The sequence below is a fragment of the Colius striatus genome, chromosome 4 (genome assembly GCF_028858725.1).
Source record: "Colius striatus isolate bColStr4 chromosome 4, bColStr4.1.hap1, whole genome shotgun sequence".
NCBI lineage: Eukaryota > Metazoa > Chordata > Aves > Coliiformes > Coliidae > Colius > Colius striatus.
This window is the reverse complement of record NC_084762.1, coordinates 29,826,164-29,850,073: the sequence shown is the minus strand read 5'-3', so window position 1 is coordinate 29,850,073 and position 23,910 is coordinate 29,826,164. Positions and strand designations below refer to the sequence as shown.

At 45.1% G+C, this 23,910-nt stretch overlaps 1 protein-coding gene across 1 annotated transcript; it reads left to right on the top strand.

Annotated features, from left to right (window-relative positions):
- Nucleotides 1-288: 288 nt before the first annotated feature.
- Nucleotides 289-4,306, top strand: IRX4 (iroquois homeobox 4). Its single transcript, XM_061995702.1, has 5 exons — nucleotides 289-333; nucleotides 1,215-1,466; nucleotides 2,022-2,128; nucleotides 3,069-3,391; nucleotides 3,549-4,306. Exons 1-5 carry the CDS (start codon nucleotides 289-291, stop codon nucleotides 4,304-4,306), a joined length of 1,485 nt encoding a protein of 494 aa, XP_061851686.1.
- Nucleotides 4,307-23,910: the final 19,604 nt, after the last annotated feature.

Here is a 23,910-nt window from a genome sequence, read left to right as displayed (position 1 = left end):
ACGTTTGCTAGCCTTGTAGACCACATGTAACAATTGTTTCTGTTAAGTAGCTGTCGAGGGGAAGGTGCTAAAATCACTATACAGCTTCTTTTTTTCCTTGGGAAAAAAAAAAGAAAGAAAGTTTAAGATTTCACGTAAATAAATTAAATGTGGTTTTCTGCTTCGTCCTATGAGCATCTAGGGACCTGTGGTTACAAATCAATCGGTACAATAGAGCAGAGCCAGGCTGCAATAGCGTGCAGATCAGACGTCTCGCCTTGTTTCTAGATTACTGGGAGCCTCTGTACCATGTCATATCCGCAGTTTGGCTACCCTTACTCCTCCGCACCCCAGGTAAGACTTTTTGCCTACCACCGCTCACTGCCTGAATTCCAGCCCTTAGAGGTGGCCCCCGCGCGGGGACGAGCGCGGCTGCCATCCCATCCCATCCCATCCCATCCCATCCCATTCCTTCCCGCCGGCGGCAGCGGCACACTGGAGACTCACATCGCGCTGCCCCACCACCCGCGCCCCTACTTTCAACCGGGAAGGAACACGCGGGCTTTGGGGTGTTTGGGGGAGATAATGACGCGTGGGGGAAGGATTACGGAGATAAGGGAGGGGAGAAGAGGAGTTAGAGATTCAGCCCCCACCCACTCCACCCCCCTCCATCTCTTTTTGCTATTTCCCAATTAAATTCACAGTTTGCCAATTAAACACGAAAAGTACTGCGGTTCGAATCGCAGGAATAGAATGGGATAGTCTAAACCAGCGGGTTAATAACAGACGCTTGCGTGGCTGCTACAAATCTGCAGTCAAAATAAATATGCATGAGTGATTTAGAGAAAAGGGTTTAAAAACGCAGATGGGAAGCATTGTGCGGCAAGAGAAGAAAACCAGTGTAAACCCATTCTTGTGAGAACACAGTAGAAAACTAAATTTTAGTTGCAAAGACCTTGAACAACGTATTACAGAGGATTAAACGCCCACAGTCACGGGGCATCTGGTTGTTGATTTTGCTGTGGGTTCTTACTTAAAAAACAAACAAACAAACTGATAAATTACTTGCTCTTCTGCGGTTTTATCCCGATTGAAGTAAGATGCGGTAAGGGGGGGAGGGGGGCGACAGCCCAAAGTTGCCACCTGATGAAAAACCCAAACTTGGTTCCAGTTTGGGAAGTCCCCAGTGTTCACCCCCACTCCCTGGCCCTCAGCGCTGCTCTCTTTCCTTCCAGTTCCTGATGAGCACCAACTCCCTGACGACCTGCTGCGAGTCCAGCGGCCGGACGCTGGCCGAGACAGGGGCGGCCGCCTCCGCCCAGACCCCCGTCTATTGCCCGGTGTACGAGAGCCGCCTGCTCGCCACCGCCCGACACGAGCTCAACTCCGCCGCCGCCCTGGGGGTCTACGGCGGCCCCTACGCCGGTCCCCAGGGCTATGGAAACTACGTGACCTACGGCACCGAGGCTCCCGCCTTCTACTCCTTGGTAAGCCGCTCCCGCGCCCCGTCGGACCCCCGCTACCCCTGTGCCCCCGGGGGCGGTGGCTGGAGGGCCGGGCGGGACCCCTCCGCCCTTCCTCCTCCTCCTCCTCAACCGCGGCCGCATGGCGCTCCCCCACTCTTGGCGACACAGGCCCCGCCGTCATTAAATATTCAAGCCCGCCACGGTTCTCACGGTCAAGCAATTAAAAGTCGCGCCTGACGAGGTGGTGGCCGAGTGCGGAGGGCCCAGCCGGGTGGATAGTCTGAGGCTGCCCAGGTCCCAGCTCACAAAAAAATGCGCTTTTTCCAGCCAGCCTTAGTGGTTTGGTGTCTTTTTCCCCCTTTTTTTTTTTCCTCCTGCCACGGTAACAGCGCGAGTTAATGTCTCTATTGATCTCTCTGCCCGCCGCGGCCGAGGGGCCTTCGGGAAGGTCCGTCGTCCTCCTCCCCCCACCCCCCTCACCCCCCGAAACCCGGGGGATACGGGCGGCGGGGGTCCGAGCTCTCCCGGCGGCCGGGGGCGGCAGGGCTGAGGGCGGCGGCGCGGTGTCTCTTGCAGAACAGTTTGGAGGCGAAGGATGGGAGTGGATCTGCGCATGCGGGCATCGCCCCGGCGGCTGCCTACTACCCCTATGATCACACCCTCAGCCAGTACCAGTACGACAGGTAAGCGGCAACCCCCCGCTCGCTGCCCCCCCGCCGCCATCCTCACCTCTCCCCGCCCGCCGCGCCTAGGGGCCGAGGCGCGGACCTGCCTCCTCGCCGCCCAGCATCCCGGCCGCCCAGCATCCCGGCCCCAGCGGGCCGCCTCCCCTTCCCCACTGAAACGTCCCTCTCCCGCTGGCAGACCGGCACTGGGTCCTCTGCCCCACGGAGGGGCGGCAGGGGGGCCGGTCCCTGTCCCGGGGGACGGTAGTTACCTTTTCCCCGCTCGGAGTCAGGCTTCGGCGCCTGGGCATCCACGGTATGTTTATTAGTTTAAAACCAGCGCAAAACCACTTACAGACCGTTCCAAGCTCTAAGGCCCACTGGGCGCTGGTGACCTTTCCGGGAGGATGTGCATTAAATATTCAGTCGCAGCTCTGTGTCATCTGCGTTAGGTTTCTACAATTTCAGGGACAAAAGGGTAGGAGAGATTACTAATAAAAGGAGTAAGAGAAAATATGTTTCTATTAACAGTTACACCCTGGGGTCATTCAGATGTATTCTGTTTGGGGAGGACTGATCAAACAACAGGAAAGTGGGATTTCTGTGTGTTTGCAAGCTACTAGGGTTTCCCTGCTGCCCGAAATGTTGACATTGACTACCGTGAATAAAGGCAGCCGCTCACTTCCCTCTTTCTGCCACTGCTGCCACAGCACAGCGGGGATTTGCATTGCCTACTGATGCTGCTAGCTGAACCCCCCTTCCTTGCTCCCTTCCTCGGCCTGAATTCTTGAGGCAGGTCGTCCTCTCAAAGCTGAGCTGTCCTCACCCATCTCCCCTCTCACCGGTTCAGCCACCCCCTGGGTGGGCTCCCAGGCCAGGGCCCTGGGATCCCGCTCAGGCCGGTCGGCGGGGGGCGTGGGTTCCGTGTCACGCAGAGGGTGCTGCTCTCTCCCCGCAGGTACGGCACGATGGACGGCGGGACGCGGAGGAAAAACGCCACCCGGGAGACGACCAGCACACTGAAGGCCTGGCTGCAGGAGCACCGCAAGAACCCCTACCCCACCAAAGGTGAGAAGATCATGCTGGCCATCATCACCAAGATGACCCTCACCCAGGTCTCCACCTGGTTCGCCAACGCCCGCCGGAGGCTCAAGAAGGAGAACAAGATGACCTGGCCCCCGCGGAACAAGTGCTCGGACGAGAAACGGCCCTACGAGGAAGAGGAGGAGGAGGAAGAGGAGGCTTCGCAGGAAGAGACGATGAAGAGCGGGAAAGCCGAGGGTACCCTGCTAAAAACAGGCACTTAGCTCGGCCATCAGCTCGCCCCCGGGGGCGGGCCTGGCTGGTGGGGGCGGCCGCGGGGCACTGCGTCGCCCCCAGTGACCATGTGTCTTGTTTGTGCTGTCCCTTCCCCCGACCCCCCTTCCCTCCCCCGCAGAGCCCACGGGCAAGGAGGAGAAGGAGCTGGAGCTCAGCGACCTGGAGGATTTGGACGCCGCCGAGTCGGAGAACTCGGAGTGCGAGCTGAGGCGGCCTTTCCCGCATCCTCTCCCGCACCCGCTGCCGCACCCGGGCGGCAGCCACCCGCCGCGGGCCGCCGAGCCCCCCGCCAAGATGCCGCCGTCGGCCGCCGCCAGGGAGGAAGAGGAAGAGGCGGAGGCGGCGGAGCGGGCGCGGAGCTGCCTGAAGCCGGCGGCGGAGGAGTGCGGTCCCGACCTGCTCGGCGCCCGGCCGCGCGGCTGCGAGTCCAAAATGTGCTTCCAGCCGGGGCAGCAGCTGCTGGAGGCGAAGCCCAGGATTTGGTCCTTGGCGCACACCGCCACCTCCCTCAACCAGGCCGAGTACCCCTCCTGCATGCTGAAGCGGCAGGGGGCCTCGGCCGCCGCTGCCGTCTCCGCCCCGGTCGGTGTCATCGACAGGCACCAGGATTCACCGGTCACCAACCTCAGGAACTGGGTGGACGGGGTGTTTCACGACCCCCTCTTCAGGCACAGTACTTTGAACCAAGCCCTGAGCAACACGACAGTTTCCTGGGCTACCACTAAAGGAGCCATTCTGGAAACGGGCGCCTTGGGACGCACGGTGGGGAACGGCGCCAACGTGCTCAAGGGGCAGCTCTCAAACTTGTCCCACCATGACTCAAACAAAGAGTTTCTGGCGTTTCCCAAATCAGGAAGCAAAATGTTCTGTTCCTAACAGGCCCGCCGAGGGGCCAGGGACTTTCTAATGCTTGAAGAGTCAGCTACACTGAAGAGAGACTTGACTTGCGAGAGTTTAAATATAAAACTTTTTCTTTTCTTCTTTCTTTCTTTTTTTTTTTTTTTTAAGAAAACCAACAGAAACGAGGATTTAAAGTTCAGTTTGCTCAATTCAACGGATAGACTTTGCTCATTGCTGTTCTGAAGAATTTCTCCTGGCTGCAACTTTAAGGGATCAATGTCGTGAAAGTTATTTAATTCCATGTCCAAAAAAAAGCACGTACTATAGCGTAGACCTACTTTAAAAGTTTACATCCGAAAGTTTACAAACGGGAAATTTTAATTCAGATTTAATTTAAGGCATGCCAACATTAGTTATAAAGACTTTCTGAGAGTTTTTCCTCCTTATTTCCTTGTTAGCATATAATTCACAAACAGCACTTCTACTAAGTTTACACCTACTGCACAAATTTATCTTGACAAAAAAAAAAAAGAGGATATGTTAAAAGGTATGTTCACTCCAATAAATTGTCTGTTTCAGAGGTAACACAAGTGGTGGCGTTTTGCATTGCGCAACGAAACACCTTTTAAGGCTTCAAAAAGCTCCCTTCTGAGCTGGTCCCGGTAATTCTAAGGACTGTCAACAGGCTGCCTGCAGCGGGGAGAAGAGGCTCGGCCGAGCTCTGCCGCCGCAGGACGGATCCGCGGCAGGGATGCTCGGCCGCCCGCAGCGCTTCACCGGGCCTCCGCGACTCAGCACCGCACCCGGCAGCCGCCCGAGGTGGTGGCGGCCCGCAGAGGCCAGGCGGGGCAGGGAAAGGAGCCCACCTCTTCTATCCCCACCTCTTCCCCCGAACACCACTTCAAGCTGCGGGCGGGCGGCCGGGGGGGATCGGCCCCAAAGGGCCTGGCTCGGGCGCGGCGTCGCCTCCGCCATGCGCAGAGCAACCGATTCACATGGAAAATTTGATCTTTAAAAGGACCTTTTTAGCTTTCTGACTCTTCTGCCAATATGGAGAATCGCTGATCCTCTATGAATATTTCAGCACTTCAGGACAGATGCTTTACCGTTTTGACGTTAAATAGAGAGCAGCCCGCAAAAAGAGAGAGGGAGGGAGAAAGCGCGCTCCCGACGCGTGAATCGGGAGCACTCGCAGTCAATTTACCACCTAGATAATAGGCGTTTAGAAGATTTCCTTTCCTGTCCGGGAATGGGAACAAACTTTACTGATCCCCGGATCAGGAGAGAGGAGGAACTGATGAAAAAAGAAACTGCGAGGCGACAACAGACCCCGGCTTAACCAGCCCGGCCTGAACCCCCTGAGGCGAACAGAGAAAGCGGCCGAAGGACCGAGCAGACACTGGACAAGCAGAAGAGCCTTTCTTGCCACCCATTCTCCTTACCCAGTCCACCTCCATGGCTCCCCGCCAGCCCTCTCCCCACCCCCTCCCCAAATAAATAAGAACACAATGCAGACTTTATATAGGTGTGCTATTGTATATCTCTCTCTATATATATATATGTAGGCAACGAGAAAAGCATCCAAGCCACCACCCAACCAAAATATAACATACTCTATCCCGCAAAGTTTCTGGCGAGACTTGTTAGTGCAAGGACTGAATAAAGGAATCCGTGTGTGGAGATCAGATCAAGCCCTTCCCCTCTCTGCAAGCAGCCGTAATTGGATTGTATCCAGTCATATTCCCTGTCATTGTATTGACTTTCGCTCTCTTGGATGATATTATCGAGATCACTGAACCCCTCTGCTGATCTGGCTGTCAAAAGGCTCAGACAGGAGCCCCCGGCCTGGAAAACGTGCATCAGCCAAGATAATTTGAAGTGAAATTTTCATTTTGACAGTAAACCCCTCAATTTCTAAAGGCTCTGCACCCGGAGAGCTCGGTGGCAGGGGGAGGCTTTACAGAAAGCCCACGTCTTAAACTGAAAAGGGCAAAAGAACTCGAATTAGTTGTAATAGATAAAAGGGCAAAAATAAAGAGTCAAGGGTACTTGACAGTAATAGCGAAAGTGGAGTCTCCGGGGAGCCGCGATCTCGGCTAAAGGCTGGACCGGCAGGAATTTTAATGCAGCCGGGGCGGCCGGCGAGCTTTGCCTCTGAAACCCCTTAGACAAAGCGAATTATTTTCAGCCAAACTAAGAAAGTGGGGACGAAAGAGACGAGAGAGAGGGAAGGGAAAGGCGAGTGTTCAGGCTGCCCTCGAACCATGGGCGGAGACGAGCGGGATGGAGAGGAAAAAGGCGCTGCTGGCTGCGATGGCAATGTCAAAGCCGGGAGGTTTGTATGGGCAAGCCTCGCTGCGTGTGCAGGGACCGGAGGGGTGGGCGGTGTGACACCAGGCCTCCTGGTGGGCTTCGGCTTCCATGCGACAGAGGCTCTACGGGGCAGGAGGGGACTTCATTCCTGCTGCTGCATAGCGACGGCCGAAGGTGTGTGTGAGACTGCATGTGTCTGCAAAGAGAGGGCTTCTCCGCTCAGCAGCCCGTAATCCCCTCAGCTGTATGGGTGCCTTGGCTTCTGCGGGACCCCGAGGTTCCGCACGCCGGCCTGGGCGGGCGTTTGGCCGGCCGCCCCGCCCCGTACTCCCTTACAAATCTTTACCCACCGGCGCTGCCTTGCTCCAGGGTGCGATTTGGTCAGCTCGTCACTTGAGAGGCAACTCGCCCCCCCCCCCCCCCCCCCCCCCGTCTCTGCCCCGGACTTAAAATGACGAGGATAACACTATAGGCAAAACACAGGCGCACTGAAATACCAAAAGTCAAAAGGAAAGCGAATCAAACCTTTATTCCTTATTTTTCATGTCCTTGTCTTTACAAAACAAGTTTGAGAAAGTTTATGTCTATTGTATAAGGGGTTCAAACCCCCCTGGACCTGGGGACTGGCTCTGTGTTAGATCTGGTGGGTGTGGGTGTGTGGCCCTCACACACATCAAAACATCACTCATCCTGAGATCAGACCCTATAAATTATGGGGGAGGAAAAATAATTTCTTGTTTTGGTACCAGAACCTGCATCTCTGTCAAATGCAGTGGTCTTTCGAAAGGGTTGAGTTTCGGGTTTTTGTTTGGTTTTGGGTTTTGGTTTATTTTTTGATTGTTTGTTTTAAATATGGACAAGAGAGTGTGAGAAATTAATTTCGCCTCTTGATTCAATGGCACAAGTCAAAGATCAGGTTCAGCTGCTTCAGAGGAGGCTGAGGGACTGAAAGGGAAAGCCGTGCTGCTCGCATGGCTGTACGAAGCAAAAAATATAACGGCAGATTGAGAAAGAAAGGCGGGGGGGGAGAGAAATCATAGAGAAACGGCTTGAAACTGAGAGACTCTAAATCATTCAGCCATGGCAAATTCAAACACACAAAGGAGGGGATGCTAAATTAACAGTGCTTTTTACATAGAGCCCAAATAAAACTGTAATCAGCGACGCGTTACTTTTCATTAAGCGAGTTTGACAGCAGCATATTCAGCCTCGACAAGGGAACAGGAGCGAAGAAATATACGGCTCTCCCAGCCCGAGTCATAAGATAATTCCTTAAGCTCCATTAACAACTCTTAGCCGCAGGAAATGGGCTCCCTGAAAACATCTCCAAATCTAAAAGCTTTATCGACCTCTCAAACCTCTGCTGATGGTTCTATTTTTTTAAAAAAACTTGGAGGCGAGACGTCCAGCAAGGTAATAGACTTTGACACAACACCTTCTTAACTAGAGAGAGAGAGGCAGGGAGAATCAGACCTTAAATGATATTTAAAAGGCAGCCAATTAAGATTTAAAATGATTGTCTCCTGAGATTATGCATGCAATTTATGTCATCTACTTTTTTTCCCAGGCATGCATGCAAAATTGCAATGGGGCACATTGCCTGTTACAATAATAATAATAATAATAATAATAATAATAATAATAATAATAATAATAATAATAACAATAATAGTATTAGTAGAAGAAACGGCAATTAACAATCTGTAGCTACCTCACACAATTGTAAATGCTAATTTAAGAAAGGGCCAATTGTTTGGGTAACCTGATTATAGAGCACCTTAACAACAGCTAGCTTATTTCTAGTTGTCTAATTAAAGGACAGATAGATGAGACAATACACTAATTTTCTGCTAATGTTTAGGAACAATTTCTTTTTATCCTGAGCATATATTTGATTAATCTGTTCATAGTCCCAGGACCCAATGTAGTAGCTCTTTCCCATCAGCCACATGAAGAGAGGTGTCCAAGAAGACTTTGTCTTGGCAAGGCTTTGAACATCACTTTTTTTTAACGATATAATGGTTCAAAAGGAGACTCTGACTTACTACAGTCTTTTTGATATACATTTACCTTTTCCATTTAAATCTGACCTTCAAATAATGCGAAGGCTTGAGTATGTGAAAGTGTATCCAGTTAAATGCCAAGAAAAGAGTTAATGCTCACATTGTGCTATTTCATGCAGAAATCCTGGAAAATGCAAGAGAAGATTATAATTTGCTGTTTCTCTGAGGGATCAGAAACTCTTTCAACGAGTGTAATCTGTAGATGACTGGGGAGGAAAAGGATCATTCAAATGCTGCTGTGTTCTAGCCACAGTGTTTAGATCTCCCTTAGATGAAGTTAGCATTGGCTACAAAGTGATGAGCTTAGGTCCCAGCCCCCATGTCTCTTGAGGTTTGTGTTATGTAAGCTTGTACACGAAGATGAGTAGAATGGAGGGATATTAATGGTCAAATTGTACATTTTTATTTGCCTGATAAAAGAAAGTAGCAATTGTACTTTCTCTTAAAGAGGAAGCTGTCTTAAATTGAGTAGGTAATGGCCAAAACACAGATCCTGAAAGTGTGCCATCTAGCATGTCTTAGCTCACATTTACTGACAGAGGAGCTGTGAGGTTCTTAGGACTTGTGGGAAGGGTTGTCTTCATGCTCCCTGTGAAATGGCATCACTGCAGAAAATAAATCCAGATCTATTGACTCCCTAGGATCAGTTTTAATATGCTGTAGTGGTTTTGCTTGGGCCGGGTTTTTTTTGTAGTGGGGGAGCTACAGGGGTGGCTTCTTATCTTCCAGAAGCTTCCCCTGTAGCTGCCAGGACTAATGCCAGTCCTAAGATGGACCCTGCACCTGACCAAGGTCTGGCCAATTAGTGATGGAGGTAATGCCTCTATGAATAACATATTTGAGAAGGGGAAGAAGTTGCTGTGCAGTTGCTAAACTGCAGCAGGAACAGGGAGTGAGAATGTGAGAACATCTCTGCAGACACCAAGGTCAGTGGAGAAGGAGGGGGAGGAGGCTGCTCAGGCCCTGAAAGAAAGACTCCCCTGTGACCTGTGGTGAAGACCACAGTGAGGCAGCTGTGCCCCTGCAGTCCATGGAGGCCACAGGCGAGCAGAGATTCACTCGCAGCTCATGGAGGACCCCACATTGGAGCAGGTAGATGCCTGAAGGAGGCTGTGGGAAGCCCATGTTGGAGCAAGTTCCTGTCAGGACCTGGGAATCCGTGGGGAGAGAGGAGCCTACTCCAGAGCAGGTTTTCTGTCAGGACTTGTGATCATGTGAGGGACTCAGGCTGGAGCAGTTGCTACCTGAAGGACTGTTCTGCCGGTGGATGACCCACGTTGGGGCAGGGTGTGAGGAGCTGCGCCCGTGGGAGGCCCCATGCTGGAGCACTTCGTGAGGAACTGTGGCCCATGGGAAGGAGCCACGTTGGAGAAGTTCATGAGGGACTGTCTCCTGTGGGGAGGGACCACACACTGTAGTAGTGGGAAGTGTGAGGAGGCCTCTTCCTGAGAAGAAGAGGCAAAGTCCATCTGTAATGAACTGACTACAACTCCCATCCCCCATCTCCTGTGCTGCTGGGGGGAAAGAAGGAGAGTTTTGGAGGAGGGAGGGGTAGGGAAAGGTGTTTTAAGATTCAATTTTATTTCTCATATCCCTGTTCTTACTGTTTCTTTAATAAATCAAACCTTTTTCTCCCCAAGTTGAGTCTGTTTTGCCCGTGACACTGATTGCTGAGTGATCTCTCTGTCCTTATCTTGACTTAAAAACTTCTCCTTATATTTCTCTCTCCCTTGTCCAATTTAGGAGGGGGAGTAATAAAACTTGGTGGACACCTGGCTAAATCACCACATATGCACACCAACTACATAGGTCTAAGGGCAGTTTAATACACAAGCCATCTGTCTGCCATACTACATGACTATATAGCAAAATCTTAGTTTGGCTGAGAACTTGAAGATACATTTAACACCATCTGAAGAACCAACGGAAGAGGAAATGTTTGAGAGTAAGTCAAAAGCAAAAGATGCTAATTGCTTCCCAGTATCCCTCAACCCCATTGAGAAACAGGACTGGGATCAGAGATGAAAGAAAGAAGCTTCCATGTGACCTAGAGAGAGTGCATATATGCAAGACCTGTTGGTATCCCAGTTTTTACAGTGAAGAGCATGGTCCGAGGAACACAAAATTAACCTACTTATGAGGCTCAAGAGCTATTTCTTGTCCATCCCAATTTAAGGAGAGCATGAAAATGCAGGATATATCTAGAAGAAAATTATTTTCTTGAAGTTCTTTTTTTCCCCGACATAAATACATGAAAAAATTATTTTTCTCATTGATTTGGCTAGACAAAAATGAGGGCATAAAAATCTTTTTCTTCTCAGTTGTAACTGTATGTCCTTTATTCAAATCAGCATGTCATGATTTAAATTTTGAAATGGATGGATTTCAGTTGCAGCTGGTATTTTGCCAGTGGTTTCCATGGGATCATATTCAGGCTTTTTTCAAAGAATACCTCAGACATCCTTTCTGAAACACTGCCAAAGATGATGGTGCCAATGAAACGGTACCGAAGAAACACCTTCCTCCAACATTATTTCATTAAATTATATGAGTTCCATGGAATGTAAAAAAATCAAACAATTAAGAAAAAAATTGTACTTGAGTTCTCATCAAATACTCTCTTCCTTGTATTCTACTGTGAAATGGGATAAAAACACTTGCTACAAAATAGAACAAAGCTGAATAATCCACACTTTAGTTTTGTCCTTATGATGCGAGATGTGCTATGTTAAAGGCTGATGAGTCTTCTACAGCTTTGCCCTGTATTATGGCATCTGTCAATACCAGGCTTTTGATAACCTGACAAATTATTTGGAGTAAGCCCTGTTGCCTTAAGTCTAGAGGTGCTCACTAAATTACAGGTTCACTAGATTAGTATTTTTGCCAAGAGAAAAAGATTTGAAACGTATGACAGCACCCAGATAATGAGTTGAAGGGGAACACTTGCAGGGCAGGAGAAGCGTCAATGAAGTGAGTGAAGAGGGAAATGCTTGGGAGTCCTTTGTGAGCAGGGTTCTTCTTCCTTTCTTCCTGCAAATGGGAAAAATGACCAACCAGGCCCTTATAGAAGGTACATAACTCATGGCATAATGTGTTTTTTCTTCTGGACTGGTTAGGTTATAGCACACAAACAAGAGTGCTGTATGTGACAGTGATGTCAGGTAAGTCAGCCCTGATGACATCAGTTATTGGTAGCCAATAAAGCTACAAGCAGGTAGAGCTTCTCCATATTTACAATACCATATCAGACAGCAGGAAGGATCCTTGGGCATGGAGCTGACTTGGGTAAACCTCCTGCTGACACAGTTCCTGCATGTAAACTTAGAGTTAGCAACACTCACAAAGTACATAAAGGAATCTCACACTATGTAAGTGGCATAGATTAAGGATTTTAGGTACATAAAGGGAATGCTTTACTGAAGCAGGCCAGTTTTGATTATTAAATTGAAACAAATGGAATCAATAAATGTGGAGACCAAAAGTCAGATTCCCAAACTTATTGCCGGGTTTACCTCCAAGCACTTTTACAAAGTCTCCCTTCTCTGACAGTAATGCAGGAGAGAAAAACATAAAAAGTTTTCTCTTCATCTTCCCACATGGAGGAACATAAAGCCTCTGCTGGTCAAAAGGTTTGTGAAGGAAAGGATATTTGCTCTTCTCCATTCTACTGCCATACAACCCAGCCAGTAAGAAGTATTCAGACGTAACTATTCTTTTGCTATGCACAAATCTTTGCTGCTGCTCTTCCTTTGCCTGAATTTGTAAGTGATAAGTGATGAAATAGAAAGAAAAATCAGGTAGGAAGAAAATTCCTTCACTTCAACCAGGAGTCATAGATGGAAGCTCATGCCTATCACTGTGGATGGGAGGCATTGTCAGTACCAGGCTGAATTCTGCAATCATGAGCAACTGTGTAATTCAAAGGTATTCCTGGAAACAGTCATAACACCTCCATTGTACACATTTCATGAAATTAAACTTTGGCAAGATCCTAAAGTAAGACTTTATAATGAAAATGAAGGACCTAAAGAACTCAAATTATAATGCACTACAAAAAAAAAAAAAAAAAAAAAAAAGAGACAGTGCCAGTTTTGCAAGTTGACTCAAGATTAAGGAACTTATAAGAAGATGCTCAGGTGATTCTGAGAAGTAAGCCTTGTTCCACAGTAAAAACAAACCAAAAGGACATGAACACCAAATCCCGATCAAGTTGCACAGACCAAGCCTGAGCTTTCCCCTAATACACAGTGTCATACCTTTTGCTGTTGTAAGTCCATTAAAAACAAGATGCAAAGAAAGCAAACAAGCAAACAAATAAGACAAAAAAAAATCAAGAAAATAGAATTTTCTAGTAGCTGGAAGTGGCTGATAGAAGTGTGAGAGAATGGGACTGCGTGCATATATTATGAAGAGGATGAAAGCAAACACGATGAACAAACAATGCTGCAATCTCTTAAAACTTGTCCACCAGTGCTTCCTGCAAACACTCAGTTCCTGCTTTTGGAAAGGCTGTAATTAGATATCTAGACAATTCCTATGCTATTCTTGTACAATTAATAACAACCAAACAAATAGGCTTGATATAGTATGTGCAAAGCAGTAACATAGAACTCATTTATAGCTGCCTCTAATTCAAAACTGTAGTTCCTTAAAGGTGAAGTGCATCAGTCAGCCAACTATATCACTGAAAGTGGCCAGTTTTTAATCCAGGCAAACAGTATTATCATATCAGTCTGGAAACCTGAGTCACAATGCATGGGGAAAATCAGTTTATTTACTTACTGTTCTCTCTGATCAGCCTCCCATCAGGATTGTTTGGGCTGAATTTGAATCTGGTGCTCTGCCTTTCAGAGTTAATCTCTCATCATACTATAGCTAAGTCAACATCTCAGTCCTTCACAAACAAATACCCCAAGCTCTTTGCAACCTAACTTCAGGCTTGGACCTTGAAGAATCAAGAAGTTTGGTACTTATGAATGTGAGGGACCCACTGGGAGGGGACCATGTGGTGTGTCTTGAAGTCTTTTCCGTTCCTCTCCCAGGGCTGCTGGAGAAAGGACACAGTCTGTTCTTGGCCACCTATGGCAGGGCAGAGCAAACAGAGCAGATCTGGGACACTATTTTGTGATGCATATTTTACAGGAGAGTGGTGAAATGCAGTGTTCTGTTCACTAAGAGCATGTTCCCAAATTTGCTACAAAGTCAGCTGAGCACAAGAAGAGGTTCTGCAGACCAAGAAATAACAGCAGCTTGTTGTTTCCCAGTGAGTGGCTGCTGTGTGAGGCTGTGTATATGAAAAAGCAAGAGGTACAATGAAGAAGGTTTCTTAGAAAGATAGCCACAGAGATGTCCTCTTTGGACATACCTTGTTTCAGCTGGGGTGGTTGTTTTTAAGCAGTTGGTAGTCTAGGTGGCCAGGAGAATGTAATGGGAAGTATTATTACAAGACCTTGATTGCTGCTGTCACAGAGATAGCTGACTGGTAGACAAACAGCTCTACAACTAGGACAGTATTAAGAAGAGGATCTAAGGCAGTGTTTTGTTTTCATTCCATTGCTTTTAACTCCTATAAATTCTTCAGATACTGAGATGTAAGGAAACAAGATTCTCAGCCTTCATCTTGACTTATCCTGATTAATGCTCTGCCAGAAGGAAGTAATTTGTTTGTGATCTGGAACAGGGTAAGTCCCTGACTTTGCATATGTTACCAAAACTCAGTCAGATAATCCTTTCTTAAAGGAAGGCTTTGGCAAAGCTCTCTTCAGTGAGACTTCCTGACCTAAAGAAGGATGTATGGCCATGATTACTGCATCTAGCTTCAAATAAAGGTTACCACTTTCCTAAAAGCTGAAGCAAAGAGACTGAATCCACTCCCCATGCAGGTTCAAGAGTGGGATAAAAATGGAAGATATTTTATTGTACCCCATGTCACCAAAACTTTCTGTGGAAGCAGTAGGCCCACTAGAGCCATACTTTAAGAAAGAGACTAAATACTACACTCTGCACAGACAATATATGCTCTTAATCAGTAACACATTTTCTAACAGCTTCAGCAATGACAGGCTGCTACAAGTTTTGGAGGTTTGCGTTAAAGGCTAGACAATTCTCCGAAAAATTGAGTTAATCACTTTGGACTATTTTGCTACTCTGACTTCAGAGCTGCAGCACATTTTGCTATATGTTGCTGATGCATTCTAAAACAGTTAAGCAGGTCCTTTACCCTTCTAGACCTTGGCCTTAGCAATTGCATAAATAACGCTGCGGGAAAACCTTTATTCAGACTAGACTCTCACATCCCTTCCCTCCTTTGTTCGTCTGTAAGGTCCTGAAGCTTCTGATTAAATAAATTTGCAATTATGAGGACCATACCTCTATGAAATTTCCTTAAAAAGCCCAGAAGTTCAATACTTTGTTCCTCTTGAATGCTGTTTTCTTCCATCAGTTGTTCTTGCCAACTTGGCCCTGCCCTTTTGCAGAGCATAGGAAGAAGTAAGGATCACAGAAGCTGCTCTCTCTCTCAAACTGTGAGCCATCATACATGTGATTTGCTATAAATAGTGTGGTACCTGAACTTGCCTAATGCGCACATACACAAATGCCAGTTGTGACTTATATCACCTAGTGCAGTTTGCCAGTATTAAGGTTTCAGGTTAGGAAAGAGGTGAACTTGTAATTCAGGGTGGGATTATTGCACACTAGGAAAGTGCAATATCAGTTTCTTGATTACCATAATTATTTACATTGGTTATATGGAGAAAAAAAGATCAGCATAGTCTCAGGTATTTGCAAGTAAATACTTCTGTAAGTTGAAGTAGAGATGTTTCTGATGGATATACCACAGCTTCTGATTTTTTTTTTTTTCTCATTCTTTTAATGTAAATATTTGAGCTTGGTCCCTAAGATGTACATGTCAGCAAAAACTATATGAATAGCAACTAGTTAAGCTACACATTTTAACTGTGATGAAATCCAGTACATTTCATCTATCTTTAATAAATTTAAGTATGGCATAAGATAAAAACTATCTGTATACTTTAATACATATGGACAGACACATACATTTACAAAGCTTGCTTAAGTAGTCTTCTCATTTTCGTTCAAAGTCCCCAAAGGATTCAAATGACATATGGCAAGAATTCTTTACATGTAATCATATAAGAAAAACGAAGCAGACAGAAGTGCTTGTTGACTGTAAGCTCAAGGGTCCTCAGTGAGTCTGTTGTGAACACCCAGTCCACATTGAAATGGGGTTTTATTCTTTCTAATATATTTTGTCCATTTTTTAGAAGATGTGTGCTTTCCCTATCAGTGAAGTATGTGCATGTTGAGTGAAATAATGATTGGATTTGAAAATAGAGTTGGAGTCAAAATTCCTATTTCCAAGTTTAGGATCGTGTATTTTAAAATAACAATGATTTTTCTATTAGTAACTCCCAAAGTTGTAATAGGAATAGAATTTGTAGTCAGTCACAATAGTTCCACCTAAGACAAAGACAGCAGTCACTTTCACTGAAAGCTGAAGCTCTCGCTTTTCACAATTGACGCATTAGCTTCTTTTTTTAGATTTCTTTGAGGATATAAAACAATAAAAAAGCAGATGGGCTTTTACGTTGCCATTTCTAGTCATTTTTCATTCTTTACTGCTCATGTTTTAATAATTAGGACAATTCAGACGTAGCGATGTTTTTAATGCCTCCAGGAAAGACAGTATTTACACACAAAAAGTTTTAGATAGTTTAATTATAATGTAAACAATCAAGAAGCCATTAAAAATTCACGCAATTTTCACAGAAAAGCAATTTTACATCGGAGTAGTAATAACAACAGTTCCACAATTATAATTTAAGAGACTGATAATATGACACTGTGACCAAAATTCTTAAGGATTATTTACTTATTAGACATTTTCTAGCCTGAACATGATTCTCAGCCTATTTGTTAAAAAAGTCTAGTTTTCAAAACTAAGCACTCAGTAACTGCCTGCAGTTTTACAAGGAGTTTTGTTGAGCCCTGCAACACAGCCCCCTACGAAGGTGCAGCCATCGGTAATCAGACTGCCATTTCAACTCTACAGACCAATAATCTTCATTAAAGAGGTTTTCTGCTCCTGGCCCATCTTTTTTACAAATACAGCTTGATAAGCTGGAGTAGAGCAGTTTGTGAATCTGAGGAACACAAACATCCAGAGAAATTCAGGCTTTATAGAAATTAGCTGGATTGTTATATATTGTTGACTTTCCATTACATTTGTTGTTGGTATTTGACAGTTACACATTGTACATAATTAATTTAGTTCTTTTCCCATAAGGTACATGACCTAATTGTAATTTTCCCAAATTAGATCATTTTTCATAATTATTCATCATATCATAGAAGTGAACAAATTTCAGACTATGGTTTGCCTACAAATGCAGAGCTGCATCTTCTGCTATGTATGACTGACTGTGTAAATCAACTCCCTTGCCCCTTCTCTGGATACTCTTATCTTTCTAAATGTGAGCAAAGCAAAAAAATATTTCAAAGTCTTTGAATTTTGAAGGGAAAGCACAGAGCACTTTAAGCAAAAAAAGGCAGCAGGCACAGGAAATTTAGGACAGCTTATGCTTGTCCTGTCATTATTTGCAAGACTTTGTTTTTCAAAGGATTCTGTTTGATTACACTTATAGGTAGCAGATTAATAAACAGTTTGATTTCTTTCAGACATACTGAAGTCCATGGCAGCATATGATTTTAAGCATTTAAAAAAATCTCAGGCTGCTTTGCAGTAACTGAAACAGCAATGTGTCTCATCCTAAGCCAAAGGAAGTATGTGACTTACTACTTGATCTTAGATACTTATTTCTAAAACTTCAGCCTTTTCATTGTGCTTCACAGATAATCTATTCCTGTATAATGATAAGAGTGTGAAACCCAACTGCAGGTGAATAAAAATGTAAGATGTTTCACCTAATCAACTTGACCTCCCTCTATAGCCAGTGGAAAGGCATGCTCCTTATAGCAGGTCCTCTGATCTCCAATATCCATGATGAGTTAGAAGAGTCTCACTCAGGGTCTTATTCACAGTAAGACTTTTCAGGGCTTTCCTCCTCATTAACTGTTCACTGACTGTTACTTCATTCTAACAGGTCATAGGTTCAGACCTGGCAGAATACAGGTCTGTTTACTTGACTCTTGACTGTTTACTTAAACATGAAGTCAGTCCCTGGAGCTGACCTGTACAGGAACGGGAGACCTTGCTGGCACTTTTTGACACTGTATCTTTGTCTGGACTGAGGAATAGGCTTGTGCCTTCACTCTCATGATGCCAGTCCCTTGATGACTCACAGCCAGGGATTACTGCAGCAGATTTTTACTTCCTCCTTGCTTGTTTAGGTTTCCTTCAAGAGCAGAACAGGGTTCACAGAAGAAACCTTGATGACTACGGATTTGGCTTAGCACTCAGGCAAGAGCAGCTAGTGTGCCATTCTAATCTTGGGGCCAGATCTAGGCACTCACAGGTAGCTGAACCTGGCTGGAGCTTTCTCTCTGTCTCTCACTGAACAGTACTCTCTGTTGAGCTGGTTTGTGTCTTTTTATCTGGCCTTTCCACAAAGAAATAGTTGGGAGCTAAATATGTCACACACCCATTGAAATAAGTGAGACATTGCCAGCATATCTCTCCATCCTGTAAGGCTTGCTATCAGCATCATGCAAACCTAACTGGCATGCTGCTACTTCTTCCCTTTCTGATTAGCTTGCAACTGTGGTGGCTGCTCAGGCTATGCAGTGCTGTCTTTGTTTTGACACAGCACAAAAGGCTTCAAAGTGGAACACGCCACAGAATTAGGAAGGGTGGACTGGTTTGCTTTCATGCATCATAATCTTTTCCTTCCCACTCCTACACACTTCTTACCAACCCAATGTGGGGCTTAAGTCTGCGGGGCTTGGAGCATTAGAGATGAAATTTGAGATAAGGATATTAATTGGGAGAGGCACAAAGCAACTTCTTACAGGAGCCATCTTTACAGCCCCTTCCCCATTACCCAAAATGGCTCCATGTGAAATCATGACACCACTCATCCTAGTTCTGCACTAGCTGTTCCTGACAGCCCTCTATTCTTTCTTCCTCTCAGTCTCTCTCCACTAATGCTCTGCATCCTCTTATACCTAAAGAAACTTCCCTGCCTCAACCTCATTTCCAACTTCTCTGTTTTGTTTTGTTTTTTTCCGCTCAAATTCTATTCAGTCATAACAGTAGCAGTGCTAAATAGCTCCCAAAAGATCCAAGTGGCCTTTCAGACATGTCCATTTCCTTAAATACAATAAGGAAGAAAAAAAATCTTTTATATACTTTTTTAATATTTATCTATCCTGCTCACCACCTGAGGAAAAGTGGTACTTCTAACCTGACATGAGGGCAGATAAAAGCAAGTGGTGATAAGTGGTAAAACCTGCTACCAGCTCCTGACTGGCCACCTTCAGTTGTGGTGACTTCATGCACCCTACTTCCACATGGTGTGTGAACAGTTGACCACTGCTGCTTATTGTCCACAGATTGCATTCGTTCTGCACAGATCTTTACACTGAGGCTCTGAGAGATTGGCTGGAGGTTGTTCTGGCATCTCTGAATGTGAGGAGATCACTTCATTGATCTTGAGGATCTAGATTTGTCTCTTCAGTCAAAGAGTTCTGTGCTGACTGCATTGTACATCCTTCTTGGTACATGAGTTTCTTTGTGAGGTCAGTTCAAAAGGAACAGAAATTAGCTAAATTCTGGATGGTAATAAAAAAAGCTGCACCAGGAAAAAGGAAAAAGGCTGCACCAGGGCTGAGTGAGGATCACTACCAGGACTTTTAACGTTTCAAACCAGAATGTTGTAGGTACCCTGGAGCAGAAAGGGTAAGAGGATGAGTCCAACGAGGGATCATGGAACAACACAGAGACTTGCTGTCAGAGAAGACTGGAATTGGCCTCTGAGCAAAACAGGTGAATGGTCACTGAATAAAGAGGGGCTGTGGTGAATTCATCCTGAGCATCTCCCCTAATCACTTCTACTCCTCTGTTTAAGCAGCAGTGCTGTTTTTTTTCTGAATGGCTGATAGCAGGAAGAGCTTAAATTCAAACAGTGAAGGATTTTGTTCAAAGCAAGGGTTGTGCTCATTACCATCTTTGGGGTGCAACAGAGGGAGCGACTAATCCTTGGTTAGGCAGTAAAAGGAGAAGAGGCAGGGAGCACGCTGTCCCAGCCTCTTATCCCAGTTGTGCAGGCAGACAGAGCTGCCCTAACTTAGCTGTTTCTGTGGGTTAAAATTAAAATGCAAAGGGTGCTCCTGCATGAGACAATTTAGCCCACCAAAATAGCAGAAAAGTAATTAATGGAAAGAAAAAATAATAGCTGTTTTGCCATTTTAGTGAGCTGATATGAATCAGCAAAGGAACCAGGAAGTGCAAGAGCAGGCAGAGGTTTGCAGCTGGGAGCAGAGACAGTGAGGAAGGAGCAGGGATGGGGCATACGAGATTTTCTCCCTTTTTTTTCTGCAATAAGACATTATGGGCTCAACTGCCTGTGAAACTGCAGCCTAGGGGTGAAGTTACACACACATTTCAAGCTGACATAATTGTTCACTGCCAGAAGAAGGAAGTCCTCCTAGCTCCAAAGTCCCATCAGCTTTGCTGCATCATGTCGCACAGTAGCTTGTAACCTGACTACACTCCTCCTTTCCTGCAGGTTTTCACGTGGCAGACACATTTTCAGAAATCAATTCAGTATTAATTTAATAACAGAGACTTTCAGAAAAGGTTTGGGGTTGTTTTTTGTTGAAGAGTTTGCCTTGGGATCCCAGGGTTAATAATCACGCAGTAATTCTGCCTTGTGTTTTGCAAGGAAAAGACATATTGACGGAAAATGATCAAGAAAAGAATGTGTAGGGGAGTCAGCAGGAAACAGGAAGCCATCACTGATAAAAGCAAAATAAGGTATACTGCTTTTGAAATTTAAATAGAGGCAGAGAATTCCACAGTGCTGATACCAGGTAGGAATCATACAAACATCATCAACGTCCTTAGGACATCTTTTTGTTTGTCTTTAAAGCTGAGCCTTTTTTTTTTTTTTTTTTCAATCTAGATAACTCTCTGTTTCACTGCTTTGCAAAAATCTTTGTGGTATGAGTCTGAAAAGCAAAGAAGCATCCAGAGACACGTGTCCTGCTCTACAAGATGCAGTTTGTGGTTGTGTGTTTGTTCCTGGTATGGGGCCAGACTCCCTGATGCCAGCAAGTTCCCAGGGCAGTCAGGGAGCTGGTTATAGTTTCCCAGTTATCTGAGTCAGCTGCTGCAATGTATATATACCAGATGACAATCATCCCACAAGAGACAGTTTCCCTAGCTAAGAATAGCTGGAACAGTGAAAAGAGGGGGACTATAAGAGAGGGAAGCTGTCCCAGCTGAATGGACCTGGTTGCAGCTTGTACAGCTTTATCATAATTAATAACAAAAGTGATAGGGCCAACAGTCCTGTAATCTTGGCAGCCCTTCAGCATCTGATCAGCCTCATTCGGTATCTTTAAGTAACTGAGATCTAAAGCACTAGAGCAATCAGACTCCTGTCAGAGGTGAAAGAGGGTGTTTCTGAGTCTGATCAGAATAAAAAATTCAGCTCCTTGGAACCATGTCAGCAAACCCACCAACTTCTGAGTAAGTGGAGGCCACCACACCCTCAGGGTGAGCCCAGAACAAAGACTTGCACTATACCACCAAGAACCCTCAGAAAAAAACACTCCTTTCCCTAGACATAGGGGACAGAGCTTAGGAACTTCTTCCCATACAGGATCTTTTCTACTCACAACTCTCACCAGCACCATCAAAACCTTCTCCTTTGCCAGCTGAGCAGCACAGCACTCAATCAGCACAGGACACCCCATGATGCTGGTTGATACCTGCTCCTCCTGCCACCAGATCTGGTTCTTTTGCTTTTTCTTTGTTTCAGTGTCAGAAGTAGCTGTTGAAAAGGTTTACCTCTGTTTTATTTAAATACCTAAAGGAAATGCATATTTACATTCAAGAAGCTTTTAGATAAGGATCTCCTATTTCTTCTTGATCTCTCTTCAGTGTAATTTAGCTCAGTAGAACAACATGCAACACATGCACCTCTTTGAGTTCTACAAGTAAATACTTCTATGCCCTCTATAGTTTAGATAGTATCAATGGCAATGCTTCATCTCCAGCCCAAATTGTAATTTGAGTAGCTGGGCTAGACAAAACAACCAAATTGTCAAAAGGCTACTAGTTAGAAATTGGAAACTTGCAACTTCTGATTTTGCATTCACTAAAGTAGGTTTACATGGCCAACATCTATTTTGAACTCTAATTTCATTCTGGTATTGCTGTGTGAAAAATTAATTTTCTTCTTTATCGTTCTAAAGTTACTAGGTGATATACAAATGCTTAACAGGTGTAAGGCAAGGCCATCTCTCTCATTGTTCTTTCCCAGGTAACAAGCCCATTAATTTTCATACTGAGGTGCAACTCGAGAACAATTATTGCAGGCTTTCTAATCTACAGTCACCTTTCATTTATTGTGTTACACCAGTAATATTAGCTACAGACTAATTTTCCATATGGCTATACATGTTATAAACTCTTCAAAGTTATAATGCCTGTTCTGAGAAAGCTATGCCTTGTACAGTGTATTCTCACATAATTACTTGTGAAATGTGTCTCTCTAATGCTTGAGGAACAAAATAAGCATTTCATAGCACATATTCTCACTACAGAGAAGCTATTCTCTACAAAAGGCACAAGAAAGAAGTTTGAATAAAGACTGTGGTGGATAAAAACAAGTAAGGTCTCTGAAAGATGGAAATCTTTAGCTCTAAGTGTAGATTCAGGACTGTGGCCATTTGTAAGACATTAGAAGCTTGAGGCAGGAGTTATGGCCTGGATTATGAAGTCAGTCATCCCAGAAGCCTGGACTGGCCTGCTGGCATTAAAATCTGAAAATGTAAGTCAAAATATATCCTTGCATACATAGGTATTTGAAGTTGGAAATCTGTGTTTCTTCACGTATCATGAAAGGAATCTTTTCCATCCAAAACTAGTAGTAACAGGTAATCCAGGTTTCAGTTTTATGGCAGGATTACGACTCATATCTTTATAAAGGTATGCCATATGTCTATTATATTAAATATCTTCAGTAATTTAGGCATGAAACAACATGTTTTCTATTCCTTTGAAATAGTGGTGATTCTGAGTATTTTTTTCAATCTTATTAAGATTTGAAGGGAAAAGGATCTTGTTTTCTTCTTGCTAGCAATCAGCTAGACTGCTCACTCTGTATCAATTTTCAAAGGTAATGTTTATGCCTAACATGATCATTGCATCACCATAGATATAGACTGACACAGCCGTTCCTCAGAGAAGCATGAAGACTGTGGGGAACATGTGCCTCTACTGTTCCTTCTGAAAGCAGAATTCTTGATTAGTTGAGAGAGTTTTCACAAGAGATCAGCAATGCATATGAATTAAAATCCCTGACACCTGTGTTAAAAATCATTTTTACTTGACTTCACTCCTAATTCAGACTTTCCTCTTCTTTTCAGTAGTTCATTATATTTCCTTTTTCTTTTCATATTTTTGTCTGCTTTTCAGGTTTCCACTTTTGTCATATTCCAAGTGGAAAGTAAATATAAGGACTTCTTTGTGCTGCCTTGGAATTGCTCAGATGACTCTTTGAGAGCACATTCATTTTCCACAAGAAAAGAACACCATGTTTTAGTTTTGATGTTTCCAGTGTAAAAGTCTCAAAGTGTCACTAACAGTTCTCCTGAGCTCACAAGCAAGAACTATTAACAAATTTTTGACATTTTTGCATTTCCTTTTGACAATTTCCCAGTTAATTGATCATTAAGGCAGAGATCATAGTCATGCTTTGTCCTTGTCCCTCACAGACACAGATGGTACTAGCCCCCTCAAGACACACACACATACATGTAGAGTCTATTCAAGGCTCCTTGAAGCTCCTTGATGCCCACAAAGATCTGTGTTAGCCAAACCACCAGCCCTGGGGAAGGAGCAATTGCTCTGTCCTCTGCCTGGGAGCCATTGTATTTGGCAGGGAAGAGGTGAACCTGGCAAGGTTTATTTGGGTGCTCCAGCTGCCCCAGTGGGCCAAGCTGCCTGCCTTGCTCTAGGTGACCAACAGTAAAAGCATTTAAACATCAGACCAAGGGCTTAAGCCCTGACCTAGTCCAGTGTCAGACACGGAGCCCATGCTGTGGCTTGCAGGG